Source organism: Mesoplodon mirus (assembly GCF_964341445.2).
Source record: "Mesoplodon mirus genome assembly, chromosome: 6".
In the NCBI taxonomy this organism is placed as follows: domain Eukaryota; kingdom Metazoa; phylum Chordata; class Mammalia; order Artiodactyla; family Ziphiidae; genus Mesoplodon; species Mesoplodon mirus.
The window spans coordinates 40,861,216-40,888,411 of record NC_138982.1 but is presented as its reverse complement, the minus strand read 5'-3'; the positions used below and the strand labels follow the sequence as shown (position 1 = coordinate 40,888,411).

The 27,196-nt window shown below is 35.5% G+C and overlaps 1 protein-coding gene across 1 annotated transcript; it reads left to right on the top strand.

The window, feature by feature from the left end:
* Nucleotides 1-2,334: 2,334 nt before the first annotated feature.
* Nucleotides 2,335-23,935, top strand: CLDN16 (claudin 16; the record flags this gene model as incomplete). The annotated part of the gene is made up of 5 exons (XM_082625089.1): nucleotides 2,335-2,448; nucleotides 16,380-16,482; nucleotides 19,846-20,010; nucleotides 22,948-23,139; nucleotides 23,802-23,935. The coding sequence occupies 5 exons, from the start codon at nucleotides 2,335-2,337 to the stop codon at nucleotides 23,933-23,935; spliced, it is 708 nt and encodes a 235-aa protein (XP_082481215.1).
* Nucleotides 23,936-27,196: the final 3,261 nt, after the last annotated feature.

Genomic DNA, 27,196 nt, shown 5'->3' with positions numbered 1-27,196 from the left:
CAGTGTTTTTTCCTTTACTTCACCTTCTTCATTAAGTCCTGATATTTGGATTTGGGACCTGTTATGGTACTACTTAGGGAAGACTTTGGTACCAAAGATGTAATTCTGGTGTGCCCCTCCCTCAGCTTTGTCTTTGAGCTACAGTATATGAGTCTGTTAAGTAATATGCTGGTTTTAATGCTGATTTTTCTTCTCTTCTTCTTAGTCTCTCAAGGCATGGTCATCTGGTTCAGAATCAGAATTTTATACAAGACATTTACAAAATGTGAACTCTTGACTTCCATTCCCAATTTCCCGAATCCAGATCTCTGAGGGTGGAGTTCCCAAGTCTGCATTTATAACACGTGGCTTTGGAGATTCCATTGTGCACTCAAGTTTAAGAACCATTGCCCTGGGGTGCACTGTTAGCAGGAAAAGTACATTGTGGAAGGTCCCTGGGTGGCAAGCTAGCAGCCAAGTCCAGGACTTTTCCTGTAATGGGCATGTGCTTTTGGAATTGGTTTCCCTCCCAGATCAACAGAGCATGAGCATTTTAGCTTTTAGGGCACAGGGACAGATTCACTTGTGACTCACCAAAGCAGCATGTGTGCATTGTAGCTGCCTTGCACCATAGGTAATTCCATTCTTTGAATGAGTACTTTAAAAACTAAGTGTTCTTTTCCCCAATCGTTAAGTGAAATAAGTCAAATAAAATAAATAAAATAAAAAGCAATTGTAATGCCGCTCACAAACTAATGATAACTACTGATAACATATATACTTTATTTATGGCAGTAAATAGACATATTCCACACATGGTTTTACAAATGATTTTACATTTATATTTACAGTTTATACTTTTGAACACAAATCAATTAGAAAACAACAAATTTTAGTCACAGAAGTTATTATTTTAATATAGACTTGAAGGATGTTTTATCAATACTGATTTTAGTCTTTTACACTAAATATTATGACTGAATCATTATTAAGTGGAAAAAAGTAATCCCTTCCTGAGCTGTCACTAAAATAACTTTCTTAATAGATGATTCTTCCCAGAGTAATGACCTATTTCTAATCCTTTTCCCTTGTTCCTCTTTCTCTTTCTCTCTCAATCTCTCTCTCTCCCCCTGCCTTTCTCATTCTCTCTCTTGCATTAAGAACTATGTAAAATATTTTTTATTATCACTTAAAAATCGTATTTTAGTGTAGAGAGGTCTCTCTGATAATGATTAAATGAGGGTATGTATGCTCTTTTAAGTATTTTTTTTAATTCTACTGGTTATGGAATATTTATACTCAATAAGGCTACCCATTCGGGTGTAGGTAAAACTCTAGTTGCCCCTGCTATATCACAGACTTAAAAAAATCCTTCTATTCTAGAATAAACAGTTTCTTTTTCAAGCATATTTTCAAACATTGGTTCATGGGGGAAAAGTAATCATATAGGGGATTCTTGGTCATGTTAATATTTACCATTTAGCTACTTTTGTCAGACACTCTTCTAAGTGATTTACAGACACAGTATCATTTAATTTCATGATTCCTGTTTGTATTAATATCCCCATTTTACAGAAACCACAGCCCAAGTACCTTCAGACTGTAAGCTTCAGAGCAAGGATTTATACCCAGAGCTCTTTGGGTTAAAATGCGCACTCTTTCCCACTGAATGATGTCGAAAGGTTAGGAGCCATGGCTCTACCTGGGGCCCAGGTGCTTGGAAACCCTTTATGGGCTGTTCTACCCGGCACTTTGGAATGCAAACTCCCTTGAGCAAGCCCTTGTTAGCATAGTTTCACCAGTGGCCTGTCTGTCTAAGGTAGTCAGCGAATATTAAAATAGTCCTAATAATAAAAGCACTCAGTCAACCATATAGCCCCCTTACTGAGGGGAGGAGGAGAATAGCTCACTTTTTCTGGAGGGCCTGAGAAAGATCAGTTTACAGGCGTCAGCATGGGGTGTGACCCTTCTTCCTTCTCTCCATCTTGGCACTGGCACGTGCCTCTGGTGACCATCATCTCACATTAGCCCACGGTCTGGGCAGAAAACATTACCAGGGCTCCTTTTCTCCCCCACCCAAAACATCCTCAGTCCTTTCACTGACCTGGCTTCTGATTGGAGGCTCGTTGCTTCAGATAATGACCTCCAGGACCCCTCTGTGTGTTACAGCCTGTTTGTATTACTCTTACCGCAGCTTAAGACGCCTGCAGTGGGGAGTAAGGAAAAGGAAAAGACCAGCATTTTCAACATCCCCAGGTACCAGAAGCACAGAAGACTGACAGCATTCCAGCTACCTGCATGGGTCCAGGGCTGGCAGCTGCCCATGTGTCCCTTGCAGACAGGCTGTTCGTTAAGATGAGGGATCTTTTTCAGTATGTCGCCTGCTTCTTTGCATTTTTCTCTACTGGGTTCTTGGTTGTGGCCACCTGGACAGACTGTTGGATGGTGAATGCAGATGACTCCCTGGAGGTAAGAAGTCAGCAGCTTCTTTTACTGACCCAAGCCTGTTCAACTTTTCTCTAAGCCCCACTGGCCCATTACATTCACTAGGACTAAGATAGTAATAATAGCCAACATGGTTGGGCTTGCTTCTTACTTACTACTTACTGAGTCTTTACATTATTAGCTTATTTAATTCTCACAGCTCATCTATGAGGTAGGTATTGTTGTTATCCCATTTTACAGATGAGGTAACTGAATAAGCCCTTTTTTCATAAAGGTAAATTTACACAAGCGTAATTATATAAGCTTTCCAGAAATTCACCTCTTCCATTGCTGCATATACCAAATTGAATAACATTCCATTAACATCCTTTCTCACAAACAGAAATTTGCTAACCTTGAAGACAGCATTAAAAGTAGTATGATAGACTTTCTTAAGGAGTGATTATCTAAATGTTGATCAAGTGATCAAACTCAAGTCATATAAAACCTACCCAATTACTGTGCAATGGAAAAATGTCATTGTAAGAAGTTTCCAAGTAGGAGAAAACATTCTGTGGGAAACCAAGTTTTTCTAGTGTGTAGCAAAGTACAGGAGACAGATATGGATTTAAGAAACCCACTTTTAAAAATGAGTTGCTCTTGGGGACCTACTGTTCATGTATAAGATGAGTGAGTGGTTCTTATTTGAAAATTTTATTTTTCTCACTGGAGAAGCTCTGAAAGAAGTAGTTTTCAAATTTATAATTATTTTCTGTGGCTATAGGAATCTGAGAGAGGTAAAACTAAGTAAAAATCAATTTTTCAGACTCAACAACTATTCATTTGTAAGGTTTCAAAAAGCGTAGGTGAGAAAAAGAAACAATATATCAGGAACTCACTGAGAATATACTGCAACTCACTATGTTCTCCTATGTACATCCTGAATGGAACAATTTACTCTAGCAAATGCTACACCTTTATGAAGTTTAAGAAAGATATCTGAGGGCAAGTTTTTATATTTTTTCTTCTAATTTTATTTATTAAACTCCCAAGTTGGAGTTTTGAATGGAAAGTAATAATCTTTTATTTTTCTGTGTATTATTTTTGTGTTTTACTTTTTTCTTGCTTTTAAATTTCCTCTGACTCTTATATGGTATTTCAAAACCAAGAGAGTTTTAAGTACTTCTTTAGCACTATAAAATTATTTTTTCTGAAAATAGTGATAGAACTGAAATACTATAAAGGATGTCTGTTATATGTTAATCCAGTGGTGCATTATCTGGCCATGCACATAAGTGGTGAATGAAAAAAACAAACCAAAGCTGTCCTTTGAACAGTACTCGGAAAAGTGCAGATAGAAATGTTCTGCTGCCATTAGCTTGCTAGAGTATGGGCTGCCAGTAGTAGGTGATGAATAGAGAAATATGTTGGACTTGAACTCACTTAAAATTATGTTTTTAAAAACACGCAAAATCTCATCTAAAAGCATTCTTAAAATATTTTCCAAAACAATTTGAAAATCTTTCTCCTTAAGCTGATGGAACTGCTAACTTCGCTTGATAAGAAATGAAAGTTTAGAAAGGGTCAGACCTTGCTGAGACGGATTGGGAGTTCTGGCATTTAAAGTGCCTTCTTGCTTTCATCTCAGTACATACAACCAATCTGCCCTCTGTTCTATGCAAGAACACTCCTAGATAAAATGAGTGGAATGAGTAGTCTAGTTTATTCACCTTGAGTAAATCCTTGCTAACCTCGGACTATAGTTTAGTAGTTCTTAGCTTCTTTCATATTTCCCATACTTGAGATGTATTGAAATAAATCTTCCCCAAGAAGTCTCCCCATTAAAAGAAGAACCCTTTAGTCATTTGTAGAGACGTGGATGGATCTAGAGACTGTCATACAGAATGAAGTAAGTCAGAAAGAGAAAAACAAATATCGTATATTAACACATATATGTGGAACCTAGAAAAATGGTACAGATGAACCGGTTTGCAGGGCAGAAATAGAGACACAGATGTAGAGAACAAACATATGGACACCAAGGGGGGAAAGTGGTGGGGGTGGTGGTGGGATGAATTGGGAGATTGGGATTGACATGTATACACTAATATGTATAAAATGGATAACTAATAAGAACCTGGTGTATAAAAAACTAAATAATATTCTAAAATTAAAAAAAAGAAGAAAACCCTTTAACAAATGAAGCCCCCTTCTCTCCCACAGCCTCTTTATTTGTTAGTATTTTTAAAGGGACATGGAACTCTCATAACAATTACTCCTTCAGTTAGCCAGCATATAAAGTCATAATATTATCCATAAATGTCAAGGTTCTGATACTCACTGACTCAATTTTACTATTCTGTCTCTTTGCTTCCTTCCTTGTGTATATATCATCATTGGTCCATATTAACAACTCACTTTAAACAACTACTGGACAAAAATTGACACAATAAAAGGGATTTTTAAAAAAGCACACCCATAGAAAATTTAAACAAAAAGGAATATAATGAATTTTTTGCTTTGTTAACCTTTGACAGTGATGTAGGCATCAGTGTTGGAAAATGGCTTCGGTAGTTCAGTTCAACATAACAAACGTGAAATGTATGTCATTTCAAAGGTGCCATGCTAATCCTCCAAGGGGAGTCAAAGCTAAAGCAAGAGCCATTCCTGCCTTTCATGAGCGCACGTTTAGGGAGGAACAAAGATGCACATGAAACTCTAATAAAGGGTGTAGGCCAATTCATATTTGAGAACGAAATGAACAAAGTGCCACTGGAGCAAAGAAGAGAGAACGATTATTTCCTGTCAGGGACATTGAGACAGACCTCAGGGAGGAAAAGACATTTGAACGAAGCGTCAAAAAAGATGCCCAGGATTTCAAATGTTAGAAATGGCAGCAAAGGTCTTCCAAGAGAGAGGACAAAGAACAAAACTACAGGCTAAAGGTGAGTAACAGGGAGCAAGAAGCAGAGCTCAGATATCCTTTTTTTTTTTTTTCTTTCTGGGCTTCCCTGGTGGCACAGTGGTTGGGAGTCCGCCTGCCGATGCAGGGGACGCGGGTTCGTGCCCTGGTCCGGGAAGATCCCACATGCCGCGGAGCGGCTGGGCCCATGAGCCATGGCTGCTGAGCTGTGTGTCTGGAGCCTGTGCTCTGCAACGGGAGAGGCCACAGCAGTGAGAGGCCCGCGTACCGCAAAAAAAGAAAAAAAAAGGAAAGGAATCCAGATATCCTTTTGACTTACTAGAGAATACTCAAAATACTACAAAATAGTATGGGGCCTCATTTATACCTGTCCTGAAGAGGAAAGTTCTTTGCATTAAGTAAAAACATTAGGAAAAAGAAATAGCACATGGAATTGTGCACAGTCCCAAGTCAAGGACCAGGGGTCCTGAGCTACCATGCTGCTCCTGTCATTCTTGATTCATGTGTGTCTTGGGGAAGACTGATGTGTGAAGAGAACTTGGGCTTTGAAATTATTCCAGACTGTGTTCACATCTTAACTGTCTTCTATTGAGCAGTCACAGCTCGTGTCTTCGGCTCAGTTTCCTCAATTATAAAATGAAGTTGAACTCAGTTGTTTTAAGGTCCTTTTTAGTCTTATATTCTTTAACATCAGAACTCCTTGACTATGACTGTGTCTAGAGACATGACTATGTCTTCCAGAGAGATGGGTAGCCGCTGAAGGACTGATGACATCTAGACACTCCCTAGAAATTTCCACTAGGAAATCTCATGTGAATAGTCTTCATTTTTCTGTTAACTTTATATGCTCTTTCTTCCTATTTCCCACGCTACTTCTCTCCTTACTTTTGTTCTCCCTTCCTTTCTTCTTTCCTCCCTGCCTCCTTCCTCTTTCTTCTTCTTCCTCTTCTCCCTTCCTTCTCCCCTTCTCCCTTTTCCTCCCTTTTAAAAAACCTTTCATGCCCTACTTCTCTTTTATTCTTCCTTTTCTACCCCCACCCTTCTCTTTCATCTCTTTATCTCTCTTTTGTGCTCCCCCTTTTTTCTTTACTTTCTATAATCTTTCATTCCACAAATGCTCTTTGATACCTACTGTCTACTTGGTACTGTGGTGGGTACAGATTATGAAGGAGGATGAAACTTGGATCTTACTTAGGTATCTCCCAGCATATTGGAGGAGACAGACAGGTAAACTGATAGACAGTATGATATGACCAATGCTATGATTACAGATAACTCTGAGTGGCCAGCTCACTCAATCGTGTATAATCAGTGAAGGCTACCCAGAAGAAATATCTAAACTAGGCTTGAAGAACAAGTGAAGGGGGCAGAAAAAGTAGAGAGTATTGCATGCACAGGACATGATATAGGCAGAGATCTAGGTATGAGAGTGCTGTATGTTTATCACTTTGGACATATAGGAAAAAGTTTCCAACATAGGGAGGAGAATATAAGGGCTGGATCATCGAGGGCTTGTGTTCATGTAAAATATAGATCTTATAACATAGACAAGGGTGGTTCACTGTAAGAAAACATATATGTGTGTTTTAGAAAGAGCAATCATTCTGGCTAATGTGGGGAATGATTAAAAAGGGTAAAATGAATTATAAGGAGATCAACTAGGCAGCTTTTCCCATAAAACAGGAGGAAAACATTGATGGTCAGAACTAGTGTGGCAGCAAGCATAAAAAGGGTACAAATGAACTTGTTTACAAAACAGAAGCAGAGTCACAGATGTAGAAAACAAATTTATGGTTATCAGGGGATAAGCAGGGAGGGATAAATTGGGAGACTGGGATTAACATATACACACTACTATGTATAAAATAGATAACTAATAGGAACCTACTGTATAGCACAGGGAACTCTACTCAATACTCTGTAATGACCTATATGGGAAAACAATCTGAAAAGAGTAGATATATGTATATGTATAACTGATTCACTTTGCTGTACATCTGAAACTAACACAACATTGTAAATCAACTATAATTCAATAAAATTTTTTTAAAAAGACATGAAGATATGGGAAACTAAATAACTCAAATTGATGGGATTAATAATTGATTGCATGTGGAGAAAGAAGGCTGATGGAGAAGAAGTAAAATTTGAAATCCACTTTACTATTTTGGGGTAATTGGAGGAAGGATGGAACCACTCACCTAGAGCTTAAATAGAGGAAAATTAGTCGCTATACAGAAGTCATTAAGCAGCAACATCCCTGGACCATGCCACTATTTTTTTCTTACTTAGATTTTTGCACAGCACCTTGAGGGGGCCAGGAAGGGAATGCTTTTCAGTGTGGATGTTTACAGGTTGGACTTGATGTTACAGGGACCTGAAATTAAATCCCACCCTGCCAGGCAGTAGTTGTGTGAATTTAGACAGATGTTTAAGTTGTGTAAAACTGCATTTCCTCTTCTATAAAGGGAGTGTAACAATATGCACATGGTAAGTGTCTTGTGAGGGTTAAATGAGCCTGTGTATCTAGTTGACCACAGTACCAGGCAAATACAAATCAGTCAATAAATGTTAGATATATTATCGTCTATTTGCAGTTTATTGTTTTGTTTTTGTTCTGGAGGAGGAGATGACATTTTGTACAATGTTCACTGAAGGGAGAAATATGAGATTTAAGTTTTGTTCCTATTTTCTCTATTGATTCTCTTGGACAAATTTTGTTTGCTTCTCTGAACTGTTGTTTTTTCCATTTTTACACTTATGACTGTTCCCTTTTTGTCTAACCAGGGGAATAAGGCACAGAATAGAGACAAAATAGCAGAAGTTATATATTAGATACATTTTAAAAGAAAATAAATTATGAATTAATAACATAAATATGTTAATTACATCATAAAATGTGTAATTCTTCATTACCCACGGTAAAATAGGAAAGTAGCTTCTTCACAAAGTTACTGGTCTCTCAGTTATCAGAAAGAAAAAATGTTTTCACAAGTTTATTTCATTTTTCAGTTCAACTTTTGTTAATTATTTATTGAGAATTTGTCATGTACCAAGCACTGTTAAGATTAAAATTTTATGACCTCAAATGAAAGGTAATCTGCATTTGGATTTATTTTATCTTCATTACCAGGTTCTCCCCTGGGATTTCTATTTTAATTAATGATGCTACAATTCTTTCATACATAAATATTGAAATTATTAGAGCTAGCATGTACTCTGATTATATATACTTGTTTTGCTTTCCAACTGATTTTAAACTCCTTTAGCAGACATTTGAGCTTAGAAATATTCTTTAATTTGCCTCATGGTCTCCTACAGCTCCTAGCACCCCCTTCCACATAATGGGAACTCAGGATGCATTTGTTAATATGAAGTGAATGGGTACCTATTATGATACTTGACATAGTTACTAAAGAATGAATAAATGAGTGAAATATAATGTGAAGTGATATTTGGAAATCTCACACTGAACACTAAATAAGAAGTATCTCTGTAGAAATACCATCACTTTTTCTTAGGGAAGATCTTTCATCTTGTTGCAGTTTAAATTTTTTCAAGATATGGATTTGGTCCCTCTTTTTAATCAGATAGGAAAAAAGAACCAATCTCCTGAGATGTATAATAAAGTTGGTGAAGAGTGTATTCCTACCTAGAAAATATAGCTTTTCTTCTGGTGCTTCAAAGAGGGAAAGAAATTAAGAAAAGGAGAGAGAGAAAAGGAAATTAATATTTTGTAATAATTCACTCAACGTAAATTGTGATCTCTGCCACTGGCCAGTAATCTTTGCAAAGTTCTGATTCCATACTTTCATAAGGAGAACATTCTATAATGATTAAATGTATGACTTAAATTAAATAATAAATATTAAAATTGAAATAATTATATAGTCCATATATGTAAATTAGGTAATATGACCATGAAGGCCACAAACATTATATTAATACCTAATAAGTTTGCATTATCCCATTCTTGTCATTTACGCCTTTAGCCAGTGCTCCACAGCTAAGCAAGAAGAGTTAAGCCAAATATATTTTAGCACATAAACTCATGGTACATAAATGGAGTAAAAAAGAAAGGTGACATCTATTTTATTTATTTTAATCTTGTTTTCTCATCCTTATAAATACCTGTCTTGAGTTCTTTTAGGCTCTGGGATAGTAAGAAAAAGAAAAGAAAATGTAAAAATTAGAAGTTCAGAACTCTAGTATGAAAAATTCAAATGCCTTTTTGTTCAAAGTGAAAATGTTTCATGTTTTAGTAGTAAAACATTATTTACTATAGTATTATTAAAACTTTTGCATCCCAATAAATATATTCAATTAAGTGCTGGAAACAAATAAGTTCCATCTTTAGCATTAAAGTACACTAGTACAGGGATGGTAAAATGGTGTGAAAACTATAAATCTCTATTTTATGCATATGCAAGGTGGTTTTTAAAGGAATATATCTTCATGACATCCCATTTTTCTTTTGGCTAATGATTATTCCCCCTATATATATTATATTTACACACAAATCCCAATGCATATGCATTTATAACATAATGCATAGTGACAAAGAAAAATCTTGTTTGATTGTGGTCAACCAAGAAAAAACATTTACTAAGCCTGCTGTGTATAATTACTATATATATTGGGTTGGCCAAACGGTTGGTTAATTTTTGCCATAAGATGGCTCTAGTAACACTTAGTTGTCTTTTAAATTTATTCAAAACAATTTTGTTAGATTGTATGTGACAACTGTCATATCAGACTGCATTTAAAAAAGACATCAAAATTAGTGAATTTTTGTGTAGCCATTTTAATATTGAAGACAGAAGAAAAAAAGCAACGTTTTCAGCATATTATGCTTTATTATTTCAAGAAAGGTAAAAATGCAACCTAAATGCAAGAAAAGATTTGTGCAGTGTATGGAGAAGGTGCTGTGACTGGTTGAAGGTGTCAAAAGTTGTTTGCCAAGTTTTGTGCTGGAGATTTCTCTCTGGACGATGCTCCATGGTTGGGTAGAGCAATTAAAGTTGATAGCAAACAAATCGAGACATTAATTGAGAACAATCAACGTTGTACCACATGGGAGATGATAGCAGACATACTAAAAAATATCCAAATCAAGCACTGAAAATCATTTGCACCAGCTTGGTTATGTGAATCGCTTTGATGTTTGGGTTCCACATAAGTTAAGTGAAAAAAACCTCTTGACCATATTTCCACATGCGATTCTCTACTTAAACATAATGAAAATGTTCCGTTTTTAAAACAAACTTTGACGGGCGATGAAAAGCAGATACTGTACAATAATGTGGAACAGAAAAGATCGTGGGGCAGGCGAAATGAACCACCACCAACCACACCAAAGGCCGGTCTTCATCCAAAGAAGGTGATGTTGTGTATATGGTGGGATTGGAAAGGAGTCCTCTATTATGAGCTGCTTCTGCAAAACCAAACGATTAATTCCAACAAGTACTGCTCCCAATTAGACCAAATGAAAGTAGCACTCGATGAAAAGCATCCGGAATTCGTCAACAGAAAACGCATCATCTTCCATCAGGATAACACAAGACTGCATGTTTGTTTGATGACCAGGCAAAAACTGTCACAGGTTGGCTGGGAAGTTCTTCATTCATCCACCATATTCACCAGACATTGCATCTTCAGATTTCCATTTATTTTGGTCTTTACAAAATTCTCTTAATGAAAAAAATTTCAATTGCCTGGAAGATTGTAAAAGACACTTGGAACAGTACTTTGCTCAGAAAGATAAAAATTTTGGGGAAGATTGAATTATGAAGTTGCCTGAAAAGTGGCAGAAAGTAGTGGAACAAAACGGTGAATATATTATTCAATAAAGTTCTTGGTAAAAATGAAAAATGTGGTTTTTATTTTTACTTAAAAACCAAAGACACTTGTTGGCCATCCCTATATATATATATATATATATATATATATATATATATAAATTTCTCCTATGTAACAGGAGGAGAAAATGCCAATTAATTAAAATATTTTAAAGTTTCTCTCTTCTCAAAAGATATATAAAATATATGGAGGCGTGACAGGCACACTCAAAACTGCAGAAGATAAGACAATGCAGGCAAAATTGTGTGTTGCTACTTGTAAACATTTTCAGAGGGATAAGAAAAGGGAAATTGGCAAAGGCTAGGATAGAGAAAAGAGAAAACTTAATTGGAAACTGCTAAAGAGGTTAGAATAAGAAATTCCAGGATTAAGGAATTAATTTATGCCATTATAAACTCAACTAGGAAGAGGGACCATCAGTCCCTCTTCCTGAAAGTTTCCTGAAACTATTTTTCTGTGTAGTATCCTGTTCATCCTTAGTATTATGGTAAACACTTTCCAGAGCCAGTTGAGTAGATAGGGTCCAGGCTGACACCAAATCATTATAAACTCTTTGGTCTCAATGATATTTCTTTAACTCCTGGATTTAGACATTCTAGTCTGTTCAGTCAAGTCAAAAGGACATATTAAGCCTCAATTGTGTGTACAGTATATCAGTAACCATTTTCTATGCCAAGTGAGAAATGAGAGTTAATGTGTATGAATTAGAAAAATTGACAAATATTTTCCCTCAGTAAACATCTATTGAGCATCTATTATATACTGAGAAGGAGGATTTGTAAGCTCCTTGAAGCAAGGTGTCATGCCTACTATCTTGGTTATTGCTGTATCCCCAGCACTTAGCCGGTTGACTGACACATGACAGACATTTAGTGAACATAGTTTGAAAGGCAGACTTGGGAGACAGATGCACATAAATGCACATAAAAAGATAATGCAATAGAAATATGGACTAGTTACTGTGGGATCCAAGAAGAGATTAACTCCAGCTGGAGAGACTGGGAGAATCTCATGGAAGAAGGGATATCTTTGAGGTGAGGTTTAAATGACAGGTAGAAATTTGAAGATCCACTTAGCTCCTGCTAATTGCTGCTATGTGCAGCCAGGGAGTCCAGGTGGCCAGACTGACCAAGTTTCCAAGGGAAGCCAGAAATCTGTACTCTTCTGTAAAATCTCTATGTTTCACTGTTGGCAGGTAATTAATATTAAGAAATTTAGGTTGGCCTCATGTTTGTGACTTGCACTTTTATTGCCACACCTTGGATAAACTGATTTCTTCCCACTTCAGGACCAACAGATATTTATTGAAATGATATAAAAATTCCCTGAGTATTATTTTATATGTTATTTATTAATATATGAATCACATGTTAAGAGCACAAAGCTTAAACTTGTAATCGTCTATTTTGGACAACGCTATGAGATAAAATTATTATTTAATGTTGTTTTTACCCGTTAAGTAAGGTTAACCATAATATTTTAAGCATGAGTCTGCTTTGTAAGAACCTTGTCTTAAAACTTTAAAAAATGTAGATTTGCTTGGTTTAGAGAGCTCTTAAGAAGCCATTGTACAACAGGAGGATAAGTGAAGATTCTAAATTATAGGCAAGGAGGGCTTTCCTAAATGTGATAAATAACGAAGTCTTTTAACCTTGTATTTTGTGCACAAAGGCACCTTTAAGGGTGTCTCCAGTAAGTGCTATATTAACACAGAAGTTTAGTTAATTACAGCTGCTATTCTCACGTACCTTAACTGAGTGTGAATACCAAGCAATCTAATATTGTGCCCCTAAGCATTAATACCTAATGAAATTGGATTCCTTGTTTCCTTTAATGAGCTCATTGCTTTTCTAAATATGGTCATTGCAGGTAAATGATCAATAGCCTTGAAAATGACACCATTACTGGATTATTTTGGCAAGAAAAAAATACTCTTTTTAGTTTAAATATCCTCACATATATAGCTCAGCTCATTTTCTAAATAACCTCGCATATAATGAGAATGACTATAGTAGGTTTTATTTGTTTGTTTTAGTGGCTGAGTTAGACGGCAGGAAATTGGGGACAGTCACTCTGATTATAGAATAGTGACTTCAGGTCCATATAACCTAGCTCAAATTGGAATGAACTGGATCCAGTGTGTTCCTGTTAATTGAGAGACTGAAGGGTAACAGGCTATGAGAAGGCTTGTCTTCTGTTGTGGTAAAATAGTTCAGTACAAATTGTCTCTACTATCCATTTCTTAGGGCTGCCATAACACATTGCCACAATTTGGTGGCTTAACACAAAAGACAGTTTTCTCTTACAGTTCTGAAGGCATGGATTTTGAAATCAAAGTTGTGTCAGGGCTACACCGCCTCTGAAGGCTCTAGAGAAGGCATTCCTCGCCTCTTCCAGCTTCTGGTGACATAGGCATTCCTTGACGTGGGCCCACGTCACTCCAGTTTCTGTGTCTATGGGCACATTGCTTCCTTCTCTTCTGTCTGTCTCTCCTCTGTGTGTCTCTTCTTATAAGGACACTTGTCATTAGATTTGGGGCCCACCCTGGTAATCCAAGAGGATCTACTTTTCTCAAAACCCTTAATTTAACTACATATGCAAAGTCCCTTTTTCCAAATAAGGTCACATTCACAGGTTCTGGGGATTAGAACATGGATACATCTGGGGGGCTGACATTCTACCCTTTACATCTACCTTTCTCCACTTTCATATGGTTAGTTAGTAATGCTGAACTTAGTCACTACTCAGGTTACTAGGCTGTTTAAGTACTTTACTAGTATTATCATTTATTGAGCAAATCATTTATGTTGTGTGTGTTTGCATTTTTTTTTTTTCGGTACACGGGCCTCTCACTGTTGTGGCCTCTCCCGTTGCGGAGCACAGGCTCCAGACGCGCAGGCTCAGCGGCCACGGCTCACGGGCCCAGCCGCTCCGCGGCATGTGGAATCCTCCCGGACCAGGGCATGAACCTGTGTCCCCTGAATCGGCAGGCAGACTCTCAACCACTGCGCCACCAGGGAAGCCCTGTAATTTTTAATTCTTATAGTCACCCTAGCATTAGCTCCTTTATAAAGATAAGGAGATTGAGACTCAAAAAAGGTAAGGCCTTGCCAAGGATGCAACACAGCTAATAAGAGTGTCAATTTAAAGTCTGGGGCCTCCCTGGTGGCGCAGTGGTTGAGAGTCTGCCTGTCGATGCAGGGGACACGGGTTTGTGCCCCGGTCCGGGAAGATCCCACATGCCGCGGAGCGGCTGGGCCCGTGAGCCATGGCCGCTGAGCCTGCGCGTCCGGAGCCTGTGCTCCTCAACAGGAGAGGCCACAACAGTGAGAGGCCCGCGTACCGCAAAAATAAATAAACAAAATAAAATATAAATAAATAAATAAAGTCTGTATTTTTTCAGTTATAGCTTAAATTTCATGTGCATGTAAGTTTAGATATTCACATCGTTCTTTAGAAATTTATATATTAGGTTTCTCAAGATGGATTTTCTTCATTAATATTTTGGTCTCTGTGGTGCCTCAGGTCAGATAATATTCCAACATTCTAAAACATCACTACTAGATTTAATCTTAGGAAGAGCAAGCCAAAGTGAGGTTTCATAGAATAATGGCCATAGGATGAGATTAAAGTTAGGGCTTACTACTTCACCGAAAACTATCTTCCAGTTTCCAATTCTGGAGTACTTTCACCTGAAGTAAACTTGGAATTAAAAAAAATAGGTTTTAAGTATACTGCAATGCTTAAGAGCGTATACACAGACTGCTGTGTTTGAATCCTATCTCCTCCATTTAACTACACTTCCTGGGGTTATCACTTAACTTTCCTGTGCCTCATTTTCCTTATTTGTAAAATGGACAGTAATAATGATAGATCACAGGATCCTCTAATTAATAAGTGAGGTGATAATACACTTAAACAGTAACTGCTTCAGAGTATAGATTCAATGTAGAATTATTAATTATTACCAATTATAAGCATTTTACATACAAAGTGAAAATAGAAGTACAACATTCAAAATTGTGATGGAGTAGCCAGCAGTAGAGTTTTATTTGGTGCACAACACAACTTCAAAGCAGAACATGGGTCAAAGAGTTTCATAGCGCAAATATTCTCTGATATAATTTTCTTTTGCAAATCAAATATTTCACATTCCTTCCTTTCTTCTCCACACCAGTTATAATCTCCCTGCCTTTGCATTTCTCTGCCCACTCTGCTCTGTTATTTATTTTTTCTTTAAGGAAAACTTTAAGCTTTCATTTTCCAAGATAATTTGTGGTTAAATCTTACTAAACTATTCCCAGATTGCCAAGATAATGTGAATCTGTAATCAAATCAGAATAAACAATCACACTAGTTCTGTTCGATATGTATGAGCTCTGTCAAGAATACTTGAAAACATTTTCTGTTGGCATGTTTACAATTCTAGGAAATCTATTTTGACTTACAGCTTATAGGTAAAATATGAGAAGGCTCAGGACACTTTCACCTTTTAGCTCTAAGTGGATACTTAGAATCATTTGTACAGCATTTCTAAGTAAAAGTGATTTATGACTGCAAGTTTGTATGAAATTAATGTTCAATTTGTTTACATCCATCTCATAGCTTAAACATTAGTAGTCTGTCAGTGGAGCAAGGAAGAAGTAGTATGGTCTTTATGTATAACTTTCTTTGACCATTATTTTAAATTTATGAACCTCATATATAATAATGTTTCTTCATGGGACTCATTGTTCATGATGAAGAAAAATTAATGTACATTCCTAATAGACTCAAGATGTCAACACTTATCACCTATTGTTATATTGATTTTTTTTTGGGGGGATAAGTAAATGTCAGCATATGGTAGTGAAATGAATTGTCGCCCTATTAAAATGACTCGATGAGAGAACCAGCCATAGGCATTTGCATATGTTTAATTCTGATTTTATCCATTTTAGGCATGACTTCTTCCCTCCCCCACCTCCAAATCAGGAAGTGATTTTATTTCCTGGTGGAGAAAGCCTTGAATTGTTAGTCCTTAAGGAAAAATACTCCAAAATGCATTGTGTTTGTTGTAAATGAAATTCTGATCATGCTTGTAACCACTGTACTTTGCTATCAAACTCACAACAGCCAAGTTCTTTCTTTGATCAAGGTGAATTGAAGTGTGTCTGCCCAAGTTGTTTCACATGGTGTCTTCTCCAACATCTAGGTGAGCACAAAATGCCGAGGCCTCTGGTGGGAGTGTGTCACAAATGCTTTTGATGGGATTCGCACCTGTGATGAGTATGATTCTATACTTGCTGAACACCCCTGTACGTATGCCTTAGACATCACCCTTGTCAGGGAGGGAAGACCAAAGGAAATTGAACTCAGGTTTCCATTATGTGTTTTTGTTTTTTACTATTCAATATTAAGGTTCTGTTTTAAATGTTTCAATTAGAAATTTAGTTTATTTCTAAAATGTGGATTGAAACATTATTAGCATATTTTATCTTTTCTCATGTATTTATAAATTCCTTTAGGGTAAAAATATTATCTTATTCAGTTCTGCTATCCCACAAAGGGTCTGGTATAGTATCTTATACACAGCAGGCTTATAGTAAACACTTTTTAAATTGAAATGAAATCTTCAGGGTGCAGTAACTTTATGATTAGAATTGACCGGTTAGATGAAAAACATTTTGGAGATGTCTTTTTGCTCTGACTTAGGTCAGATAGAAAGTTTACAGTATTTCAATGGATGACTTGCTAAAAAAGAGAGACAGTAGATATAGAGGGGCAGAGACAGAGACAGAAAAACAGATAGGGAGACAGATAGGCAAAGAGAGACACAGACTGTGGGATCAGGGAATGAAAAACATTAAAATATGTGACACATTCTTAGCAGAAATAATAAAGCCATCTCCTTCATCTTCCCTACCTTTAGCTTTAAATTATAATTAAGTGTTAACAAGGCCCATGTTTCTATGAATAAAAGATTTCATAGATTGAAAAACCTTATTACTGATTCTCTCAACTCTTCTCCATACTATTTATTTATTTATTTGTGAGTTTGTTTGTTTGTTTGTTTACTTATTAGAACATCCAATCGTGCCAAGAAATACTGGTGCTGTTATTAAAGCAAATTGGTTTTAGTCTCTTTCAAATCAAATGAAGGGTGGTGGTACAATATCAAAACTTCTTTTCTCAAGATAAATGAAAAGTAAAACCTTAGAATGTGACTTTTCCCCTTAGAATGTGACTTTTCCCCTGAACAGCTATTTCGGTCCAGGGAAAAGCACTTAAAAGGGGCTGTGCTCTACAAATATATTTCTCTGCCATTTAGGATTTGAGTGCCTGAAACATTTTTTAATTCATAAAGCTTTTATTTCATTTTTTAGAAAAAGGCCTTTTATGTTTTCCTCTTTTTTCCCTTCTTGCACTAACCTAGTTCTATCTACAAAGAAGCATGGTTTGGTCAATAGGAATAGGCATTCATGTTCACGTGGACCCTAGGCTATTCCAGAAATGCAGTGCTATGGTTAGAGTTGAGAAGAAAATAGAAAGATGAAATATTTCAAACTTTTAAATATTTGTTATATACATTTATGTAAGAAGAATATAAAATTATTCATAAGCTACTACACAGAGAAAACCACTGTTTATATTTTTAAATGGTCCTCTATCTTTTGCCTATACTATCTCACATTTGTCTTTTGATATATGTTTACCTATTACTTTCAAATAATATACTAAAAATCCATTAATTTTCTTTAAAAAATTCTATCATATGCTTAAAGACAAGAGAGATGAAAATGTGTTCTAAGAAAATAATATAATTGTACCCTCTAAGTTAGGATGTTACCTGTAAGAGAGCAGATTTTATTTTTAGTCTTTGATATCTTTTATACAATCACAATAAGATCACCTTTCTCATTACCTTGTATACTTAGAGTATTTAGAGCCAGATGCATTTTTTAGGGCTCCTGTTGATACTGTTAATTTGAGCCCTTCTCCACCCCCCAAATCAAGGTATTTAACATTATTCTGGCAGCCAAATCTCAGATAATCTCCAAAGGGAAATTCCTGGCTGGCCAGCATTAGCAATCTCTTGCAGAGCTGCCCTCTTGGAACTGGGCTAGCCATGTGTCCCCTGGATGACACCATAGGCATGAGTCCTGTAGTTCCACAGAGCATCTGAGACACACTTTGTATGGGAGCAAGGGTCAGAGAGGGGAAGACCAGGGCCAACAATGATTTCAGGGCACCCCATCCAGATAGCAACCCTGGCCCTGTTGATCCCAGGTTCCAGAAGAGGACTTAGAAAATTTCAAGGGAGGCCCTCCAAAATGTGGGACCACTTGGTTTGGGGTGCTGAATAGGAAGCCCACTTATGTATAACATTTGAGGATCAAGGAGATCTGCTAAAATATAAAAACTGATATCACCTAATGAGTTACATATTTTTCTCTTTCCTTAATTTTGAAGAAAACAAGATGAACTTTAGGTTTGTCCTAAATTTGAAATTTGAGCCTAAATTTTAAAAAATAATGTCACATTTTGAGATCTTAAATATTCACCTATTAATAAGGTAGAAACTGATTTTATGCATTGATTTCCTCTCTTAGATGGATTATAAAAATATTTTATATTTGAAATGAGGAAAATTGGCCACATTTTCACAAGCCATCTATGACTAAATAGCCCCTAAAATTGTCTCATCATTGGGAAAAAATTATTTCATTACAAGGAAACTCCAGATCACTATGAAAATAAAACATAATTACGATACCATCAAAGGAATAACTTTTATTACTCCTCTCCAGTAACCAGCTAAAGTAACAATAGTTCTGACTTCAGATAATTAACCCTCCATTTGTGACATTATTCTAGTTTTAATTTAGTGTTACTGGGACTCACAGGTGAGGAGGCTTTCACAGTCGATGATGCTCCCATTGCAGATGACTGCTACTTTTCTACTTCTATTTACCTGATCTTCTCTTTCCTGGACTTTCTACCACATATTCCCATTGGCCATAGCTTTAAAATATGCTTCGTTGACAATACAAGGTTGAAGGGTTAATGCAAAGTGTTGGCCAAGAAGGGTCACAACCTGAAGGAATAAAAGAAAATAAATAGTCTTCTGTTTAATAATGGAAGCTCCTTCTCCTTCTAAAGATCTGCTGATGGCTCCTACCTGAACTGGCATGAGATGTCTTGTAGTATTTTATTCTGCTCCCTTATTTTAACAAATTTGTTACATTTTTCCAATAAAACTTCAAACAAATGTAGTGATTATTTACTTATTGAATATTTATTGGTTGTCTTCAGAAGAAGAGATACGCTACTTTCAATTCAACATTAAGCTAATACTTGTGAATGAGACTCATTCCAAAACAGGAGGCAAAAAGGAAATAGTTATTTAGTCCCCACCATATGCCAGGCATTTCACTAGATGGCCAACAAGACTATAATAAGCAGTCCTTAACCAAATAATACTGTTGATAGTCTCATACTATTTTTGCATTTTATGAAAATTAAGGGTATTTATTTTCAAGTTCATGCATATTTAAAGTCTGATTTTATTCAGTGGGCATGTGTTAATGTACGTGGTTGTCTGTTTTTTGGTGTACCTCTGTGTATTAATATGTCTCCTTCCTCTGACTCTATTGAAACCACATGCTCTGATCTTCTAGTGAAGCTGGTGGTAACTCGGGCGCTGATGATTACTGCAGATATTTTAGCTGGATTTGGATTTATTACACTGCTCCTTGGTCTTGACTGTGTGAAATTCCTCCCTGATGAGCCATACATCAAAGTCCGCATCTGCTTTGTTGCTGGAACCACATTACTTATAGCAGGTATTGGACTGGACTAGTGATGGGGATAAAGATACTCAACTAAGGTCTTGGGATGAAGAAGGGTGTTGTCCTGAAGTAGTTCAATTTAGGATAATATTTGACTTGCTTTTCTAGATTGAAGGAATAAGGAGCACATCCACCTACCGTGCTTTCCTTAGTTTTGGAATCAGATAATTATCTTTTGTTAATATCCCTGGTCAGGGTTTATTGAAGTGCTCAAATTATTTTTTAAATATTTAAAAAGTTATATAAAGCTTTAAATTAAAAAAAATTGTGATTATTCCTGAAGTTAAATCCTAAAATAAGCCTCCAGCTGCCACCTTCTTGCCTGTACACACCCTTACCAGTTCTTCTTGGCAATGAACTAAATTGTACCAAGTCCTGTGTTAGGCTTTTCTCATGTGCCAACTCATATGATCATATCTGTAACAATAAACAGATTATGCTATTATCTCTACTTAAGAAGCTGGTGAATAAATGGAGTTCTGAAGACATAAATCAAGCATGAGTAATAAACAATAAATCAAGAATCACTTTATATAGTGTTTGTTAGTGAAACAGCAAAATTGATATTTTACTGAGGTCTGTCATCAAATTCAATTTAGTCTTCCTTTGTCATCATGTCTTTTCTGGATCATAATACAAGTTGGGAGGAAGTACACTGTGAAAGAAATCAAAGTGTAGGAAGATTGAAAACCAATGAGTCCACCCTCCAGAGAGAAAACCATCTTCTTTTATGATAGCAGCAAAAAGTTAGCAAATGCTTGCAGATATATATATATATATATATATATATATATATATATATATATATATATACATACATACATATATAAAATGTGTGACCTTAGGCCAGTTAATCTGTCTCCTTTTCTTGGTCTACAAATTAGGGTGAAGCCTCAGCAATAATATCTACTCCTAATTGTGGTTGTAAAGATCCCAATGTGGGCAGAGTAAGCCCATAGCTGAACGTCTCACCCATCACATAGTCAAGAGTGGGGCCTCCCTGATATTTTCACACAAGGCCCTAAGGATCCTTAGATTGTACTAAAAAGTCACAAGAATTTAGTACTTTGTTTTCCTTTTAAAGATATTCATTCCCATATCCAGCCTAGTGATAACATAAAGCTTTTGTATGTAACAACGTGTTCATGTAACTAATTTAAACATCATTTAATGCTTTGCAATTTTATCCTAGAATGCTTTTGAGACATCACTAATCTACTCCATTTTTTTATAAAATAGCAAAACGAACTAAATTTAAAGAAAAATAAGTCACTGAAGAAAATCCCTGCAGGAACGGCTAAAGAGATACTAAATTAAATTGCCAGAGATGGCCAAATCCTTGGAATCATCATTTGAAATTAGTATGCCACGTATATATTTATATATATATATACACACACACATATATATATATATACACACACATAGATATATACACATAACTAAAAGTGAGGTCTTGTTGCTCGCCGCTCAAAAGCCAATAAAGAGGTGAAGATGGTGGAAAGGAAAGTTTGCTTTATTTTGGATACAGGCAACCTGTGGGGAGGGCAGACGCCTGTCCAAAGGCTGACCGCCCCTCCACTCCCCGACAATCGGGGAGCAAGAGCTTTTATAGGTGGAGGGAAGGGGCTACATGTAGAAACAGTACAGTCAGCTCTGACAACCATCTTGAAATTGGTCATCGGTGGTCTGACTAGCAACATCTTGATTGTTTTAAGTACAGTTAATCTTCAGTTCCATGGTCAGTTTGTTCCCACTTCTTTGAGGCCAGTTGTCAGAATTGTGGCAGCTTATGTCATGGCTACAGCCTGCTCATCATGTAGTTAACTTCTTCCACCTGGTAGGGGTTTCAGTATCTATAAACCAGTGCACAGGATATGGCTCAGAGTACTATCCATAGCCCTTGAGAAGGAACTGAAGGGCCTTGACTTTGCTTACTGACTAAACTATCACTGTTTTGTCCTGTCTGACTGCTTTTTTTTCTTCTGCATTTTCTCACATCTCTGATTAAACTTATTCTTTGGCTAAAGTTTTTACACAGACAAAAGGCAGGCGGAGGACGTGGGGGAGAAAGGACCATAAGGTCCTGCTCCGTTTCACACACACATATATACATGTGTGTATATATATATATGTGTGTGTGTATACATATATGTGTGTGTATACATATATATATATATACGCATATGTATATATATGCACACATATATATGTATACATATATATACCAAAATCTGTTTCTAAGTTTCAAAAAAGAGTTTTCATCCTAAACCTATGGGTTACAGTATTATGGAAAAGGTGTGGTAATTTACACCCTGTATTTTAATGGTTACTATGTGTTCATGATCTGGTCCTTCTTAAACTTCTTGCATTAAACAATTGAGAAAAGAATGCAATTAAATTGTGACTTCAATAGATATCACAGACAGACTTACTAGAGAAAAATTGTGAGAGTTTCTTGGGGGTTACAGATTTCAGAAACACCATTTTCGTATAGCCTTTTGTCTGACAACTCCCCACTCTTTTTTCTTACCTCTGAGCCCTGACATGCAATTTATACCTTTAAAGCAAGAGGACTCTAGTGACATTGTTTCAAGACAATCAATTTTCAGAAAGACTAATCTGTGAGAATTAAATTTTATTTAAAATGAACAAAATTTCTTAGGCTATCCTAATATGGTGTGGGAGTGTTACATAAATTTTCAACTTCTACTTTAGTTATTTGTTTTTTACCTCAAAGTACTAAAATGAAGGACTTTAAAAACATAGTTTCCATATGGGTGCTGATTATGTAGCTGACATAACTTCAGTCATGGGTCTGGGGAGCCATAGAATACTCTTAAATACAATACAGTAGAATACTCTTAAATCTCCTTGGATATAAATTTTTTAAAGGCCTGCATTATTTTTAGCAATTTTCATCTCCTTCAGGTGCCCCAGGAATCATCGGCTCTGTGTGGTATGCTGTTGATGTTTATGTGGAACGTTCTTCTCTGGTTTTGCACAATATATTTCTTGGCATCCAATACAAATTTGGTTGGTCCTGTTGGCTTGGAATGGCTGGGTCTCTGGGTTGCTTCTTGGCTGGTGCTGTCCTCACATGCTGCTTATACCTCTTCAAAGGTAAGAACAAAATAAATTAGCACGCTTCCTTGCCTCCAGTATCATTCCTCCCAACCCAATGGAAACATATCTCACCAGCTCAAAGTAATGTTGATAACTTGATCCCTACCTACTTCCATTAGAAATTTCAGTTGTTCAAGGACAACTGATTTGCAGTACTAGAACCTTACTATCCTGTTAGTGGTATATTTGTTGAAAAGAAAAAAAAAGAATACTATAGCTACAACTGTATCTAACATTGAAATATATAATGGTTATTTTGATGTGTCATAATCTTATATATCTCACTTCACCCAATCAACTAAATTTATATCTAGAGTTAAACAGAGAAATAGACAGAGAGCCAAGTCAAATGCATACTTGTTGTTAAAGAGTGTAATATGTTACTATTGGGTTTCTCAAAATGTCACTGAAAAAAAAATAAGGAAATCCCTCTTCTCATAAGAAAGAAAAGAAAAGGAAATTACTTGACTGAATTTTAAATCTAAAAATAACTTTCAAGTTGAAAATCTTAGAGCTTCTTCTAAGTTCTTAGATGATTCTTTCTTATAATATTTATATTATTGCCCCTTTTGGGTAAGAGTATATAAAATTACATTTTCCCCCAAAGTTTACTGAGCCATAATTATTTTTATATCGCCATGTTTATCTCTTCCAAACAGATGTTGTACCTGAGAGGAGCTATCCTTATTCCAGGAGGAAAGCCTATTCAACTACAGCTGTTTCCATGGCCCAGTCATACGCAGCCCCTCGGACACAGACTGCCAAAATGTATGCTGTAGACACTAGGGTGTGAAGTGACACATATCAGTCTGTGTGTCTATGTTTAACTAACCAATCAATATGTTCAAGTTAATAAAATAGCCGGCCAATCCAGGAGCAGTTATCTAGACTTCCTGTTCAACTAAATTAATTGCTTAGCTTAATCAAAAAGTTTGATTCTCCTATCACTTCTCCTTCTCAATTATTCTTATATTCTTCCACATTCTTTTACCCTCTCTCACACATATACACACGTACACTTTCCCTGTATTTTAAGATAAGGTTGTTGGGATATAAAACTGTTTGTTGTGATATTGCTGCTAGAGATAGTGACATGGTGATATTAAAATTAAATGACACTTTAAGAATAGAAAACAACTTTCAAAAGAGGTCAGAGATTCTAATCTTTGAAAAGATTGACAAGCTCTTAGCTCTTTCCCTGGCTTTTGGCTCACTTTTTGTATTCTCAATTGAGTGAGTTATTTGGTAACTTTGAAGAAGATGATTCTTCCAAATTCAAACGAGTATATCAAAACTTACCATTGCTCTGATTCTGTTAAAATAGAAAAAGAAAATAACAGCTTCATGTACCAGCCACTGGTGGGAGTTAAAGATAAAAAGGTCCCCCTCCAAACTCTAAATGTCAAAAGCAAATACTAAATTAATACCAGAGTCAGTACTGAACTTCTTCCTTATTAACCACATTAAAGATCTGTGTATTTTTTTAATCACTACTCCAAGTTTGCCTATAGATTGTCAAATATTAAACTACAGCAGTTAATAGCTAAACCGGGGAGTTCACTTAACATTGATTGGGCATCCAAATGTATCTCAAGAATGTACCATATTAGAATTCACCAATTCAGGTGTCCTCTCACCACTGGATCCTCAGCACTCAGCAAAATAGTTGACATATGATAAAATGTAAAAAGTATTTGCTGCTTGAAAACAATAAAGGCTCAACAATTCTCTGTTGAAAAAAATTAATTTTCCTCACAAAATTTGTGCTTTTTTGAAAAAATGGAATTATATACACACTTAAAGAAATCAATGAATAATTGCTAATGGGATTTTGTTCATATCCATAATATAACCATATTTCAATTTTTTTAATTGTAGAGTTTTTTTAAAGTTATAAAATTTAACCTCAGGTTTTCTGCTTCCTTGAAACTCACATGAATAGCATTAATAGCCATACAGTACCTTAACAGACTATCAACTGAACTAAAAATTAATTCTTTGGAAAATGGAAATTTAGTTGTGAACATCTGAAGCTCCTAAAATAAGTGTTTCCAATTTAAAAAAGCTAAAAATAATGTGAAAACAAGATGATGGAAACTGGTACATACATTGCTAAGAATGATGTTCATGACTCCATACGACATCTCTTTACTACTATCTCAGGAGAATTTATAATATAATCATAGAATTAAGAACAACTGATTCACTTTTATTTCATGGATGTTATTAACTGTAACTGACATTTAACAAAAATAATTGTAGATTATGTTTACTAATTATATGGGTATTATTCTAAGCATTTTAAAGCTTATTTTGTGTTGTTCTTTTTTCTCAACATTAGCTTTCAAATTTTTTATTCCCGTATTTATTTTATGATATATTGTCTGTCATGTTTTATATATTTTAATAAGTCTCTTGACATACTTCTGGGGAAAGGCAGGGTAAAAATAATTAAATAATTAATTAGATTTTAGAGATACAAATTTTTCCCTCCTTAAAGGTTTCATTTCTATGAGGAAATATTTCAGAGGATTATGGTGATAATCGAAATCTATTAATGTTTTGAATATTTTTCTCAATAAAAACATTTTGCATATCCTGGGGAAAATATTAGTATTTTTAAAAAAAATCCCTTTGGGAATGTTCATTCCTAATCCACTGTAATCTAATGAAGCATTCCAAAATAAAGCATAACAAATATTATATTTTGTATAGCAACTACAAAATATATTTGTTGTATAGTGAACAGCAAAATAAATATCAAATTGTGAAGAAGCAATAGTTGACATAGTGGTAGCTCAACATGCGCAGAAAGAAAAAAATAACATAAGCCCAAAGTATACTCATATCTGGTTATTAGGTTGAATCATTAACATAGCCCACCAAATTCTGAGTACTATAATTTAGTCATGTCCTGTTAATTGCAATAGGAAAAAATAAAAATGTATAAAATGGAGCAATCTTATTTACCTATCCCTTTATTAATCATGACTTTCTAATATCACATTTTTAACTGAAATTAGCCTTTTGTTATTATAAAAGTTATATATGTGCATTGTAGAAAGTTGGAAAACAAAAACAAAAATGTACCTTGTTTAAATACCATGGGACCATATTCTCTCCACCTATATCACTACTCCTAAAACCCTATTGAACATCTGCACATTCTTCCAGATATTCTGTTTATACACATACACACAAAGACTATCTATTCTTCTTTAAGAGACCATTCCATATCTGTGGCTTTGTAACCTAATTTCTCCCCCATTAATTATCATTGTCTTTTCATAGCAATAAATTTTCATCTTATTGATAACCAATCCATGTTTAAATTTACCCGTTTCTCAAAATGCACCATACTACTGGTTTGTTTCAACCAGTATTTTCATTTCCTCTGATTATTATGCCCCTTAAGTCTCTTTTAATTAAGCTACATTTTTTCACCATCCCTGATTTATTAAAAAAAAAAAAAAGACAAAACAAAACTGAACCAGTTTTCCTACAGTTTATTCCACCTTCTGGATTTGTCTGGTGATGTCACTTAACTTGTTTCTCTATACCTTGTGTTTTCAGTAAATTGAAATTTAAATCAAAAGGCTTTGATGGAATCAAGTTAAGTAGTTTCTAAAATAAACCATAGGTGATGTGAAGCATATCTGGAGACCTAATATCTTGTTGATTTAGCCTTAATTATGATAAGGTTGTTCACTGGATTAGGGTGTTGCTAATCTGATCCCTCCATTCTTCAACTGTACATACTTTTCCTTTAGTGACAAAAACAAGTGATTATTGTGGTGTTATTTTGGAAACCATAGGAATATCCTATTCTCCATCAACCATAATAATAATTTTAAAATAATACTTTTAACAATTGATAATCTTTATTGGAGTCAGTACATTTGTTACAGTTTGTAGAAAGATGGTTTTCTAATTCTATTTTATCTTCATCTGTAGTAAAATCTCTTCTGTAAAATAAGCCTTGGTCTCTTCATTTGAGTCTATTTAGTTACCCTGAAAAGGCAGGATAAATGCTTAAAATTCTTCCCCTTCATTT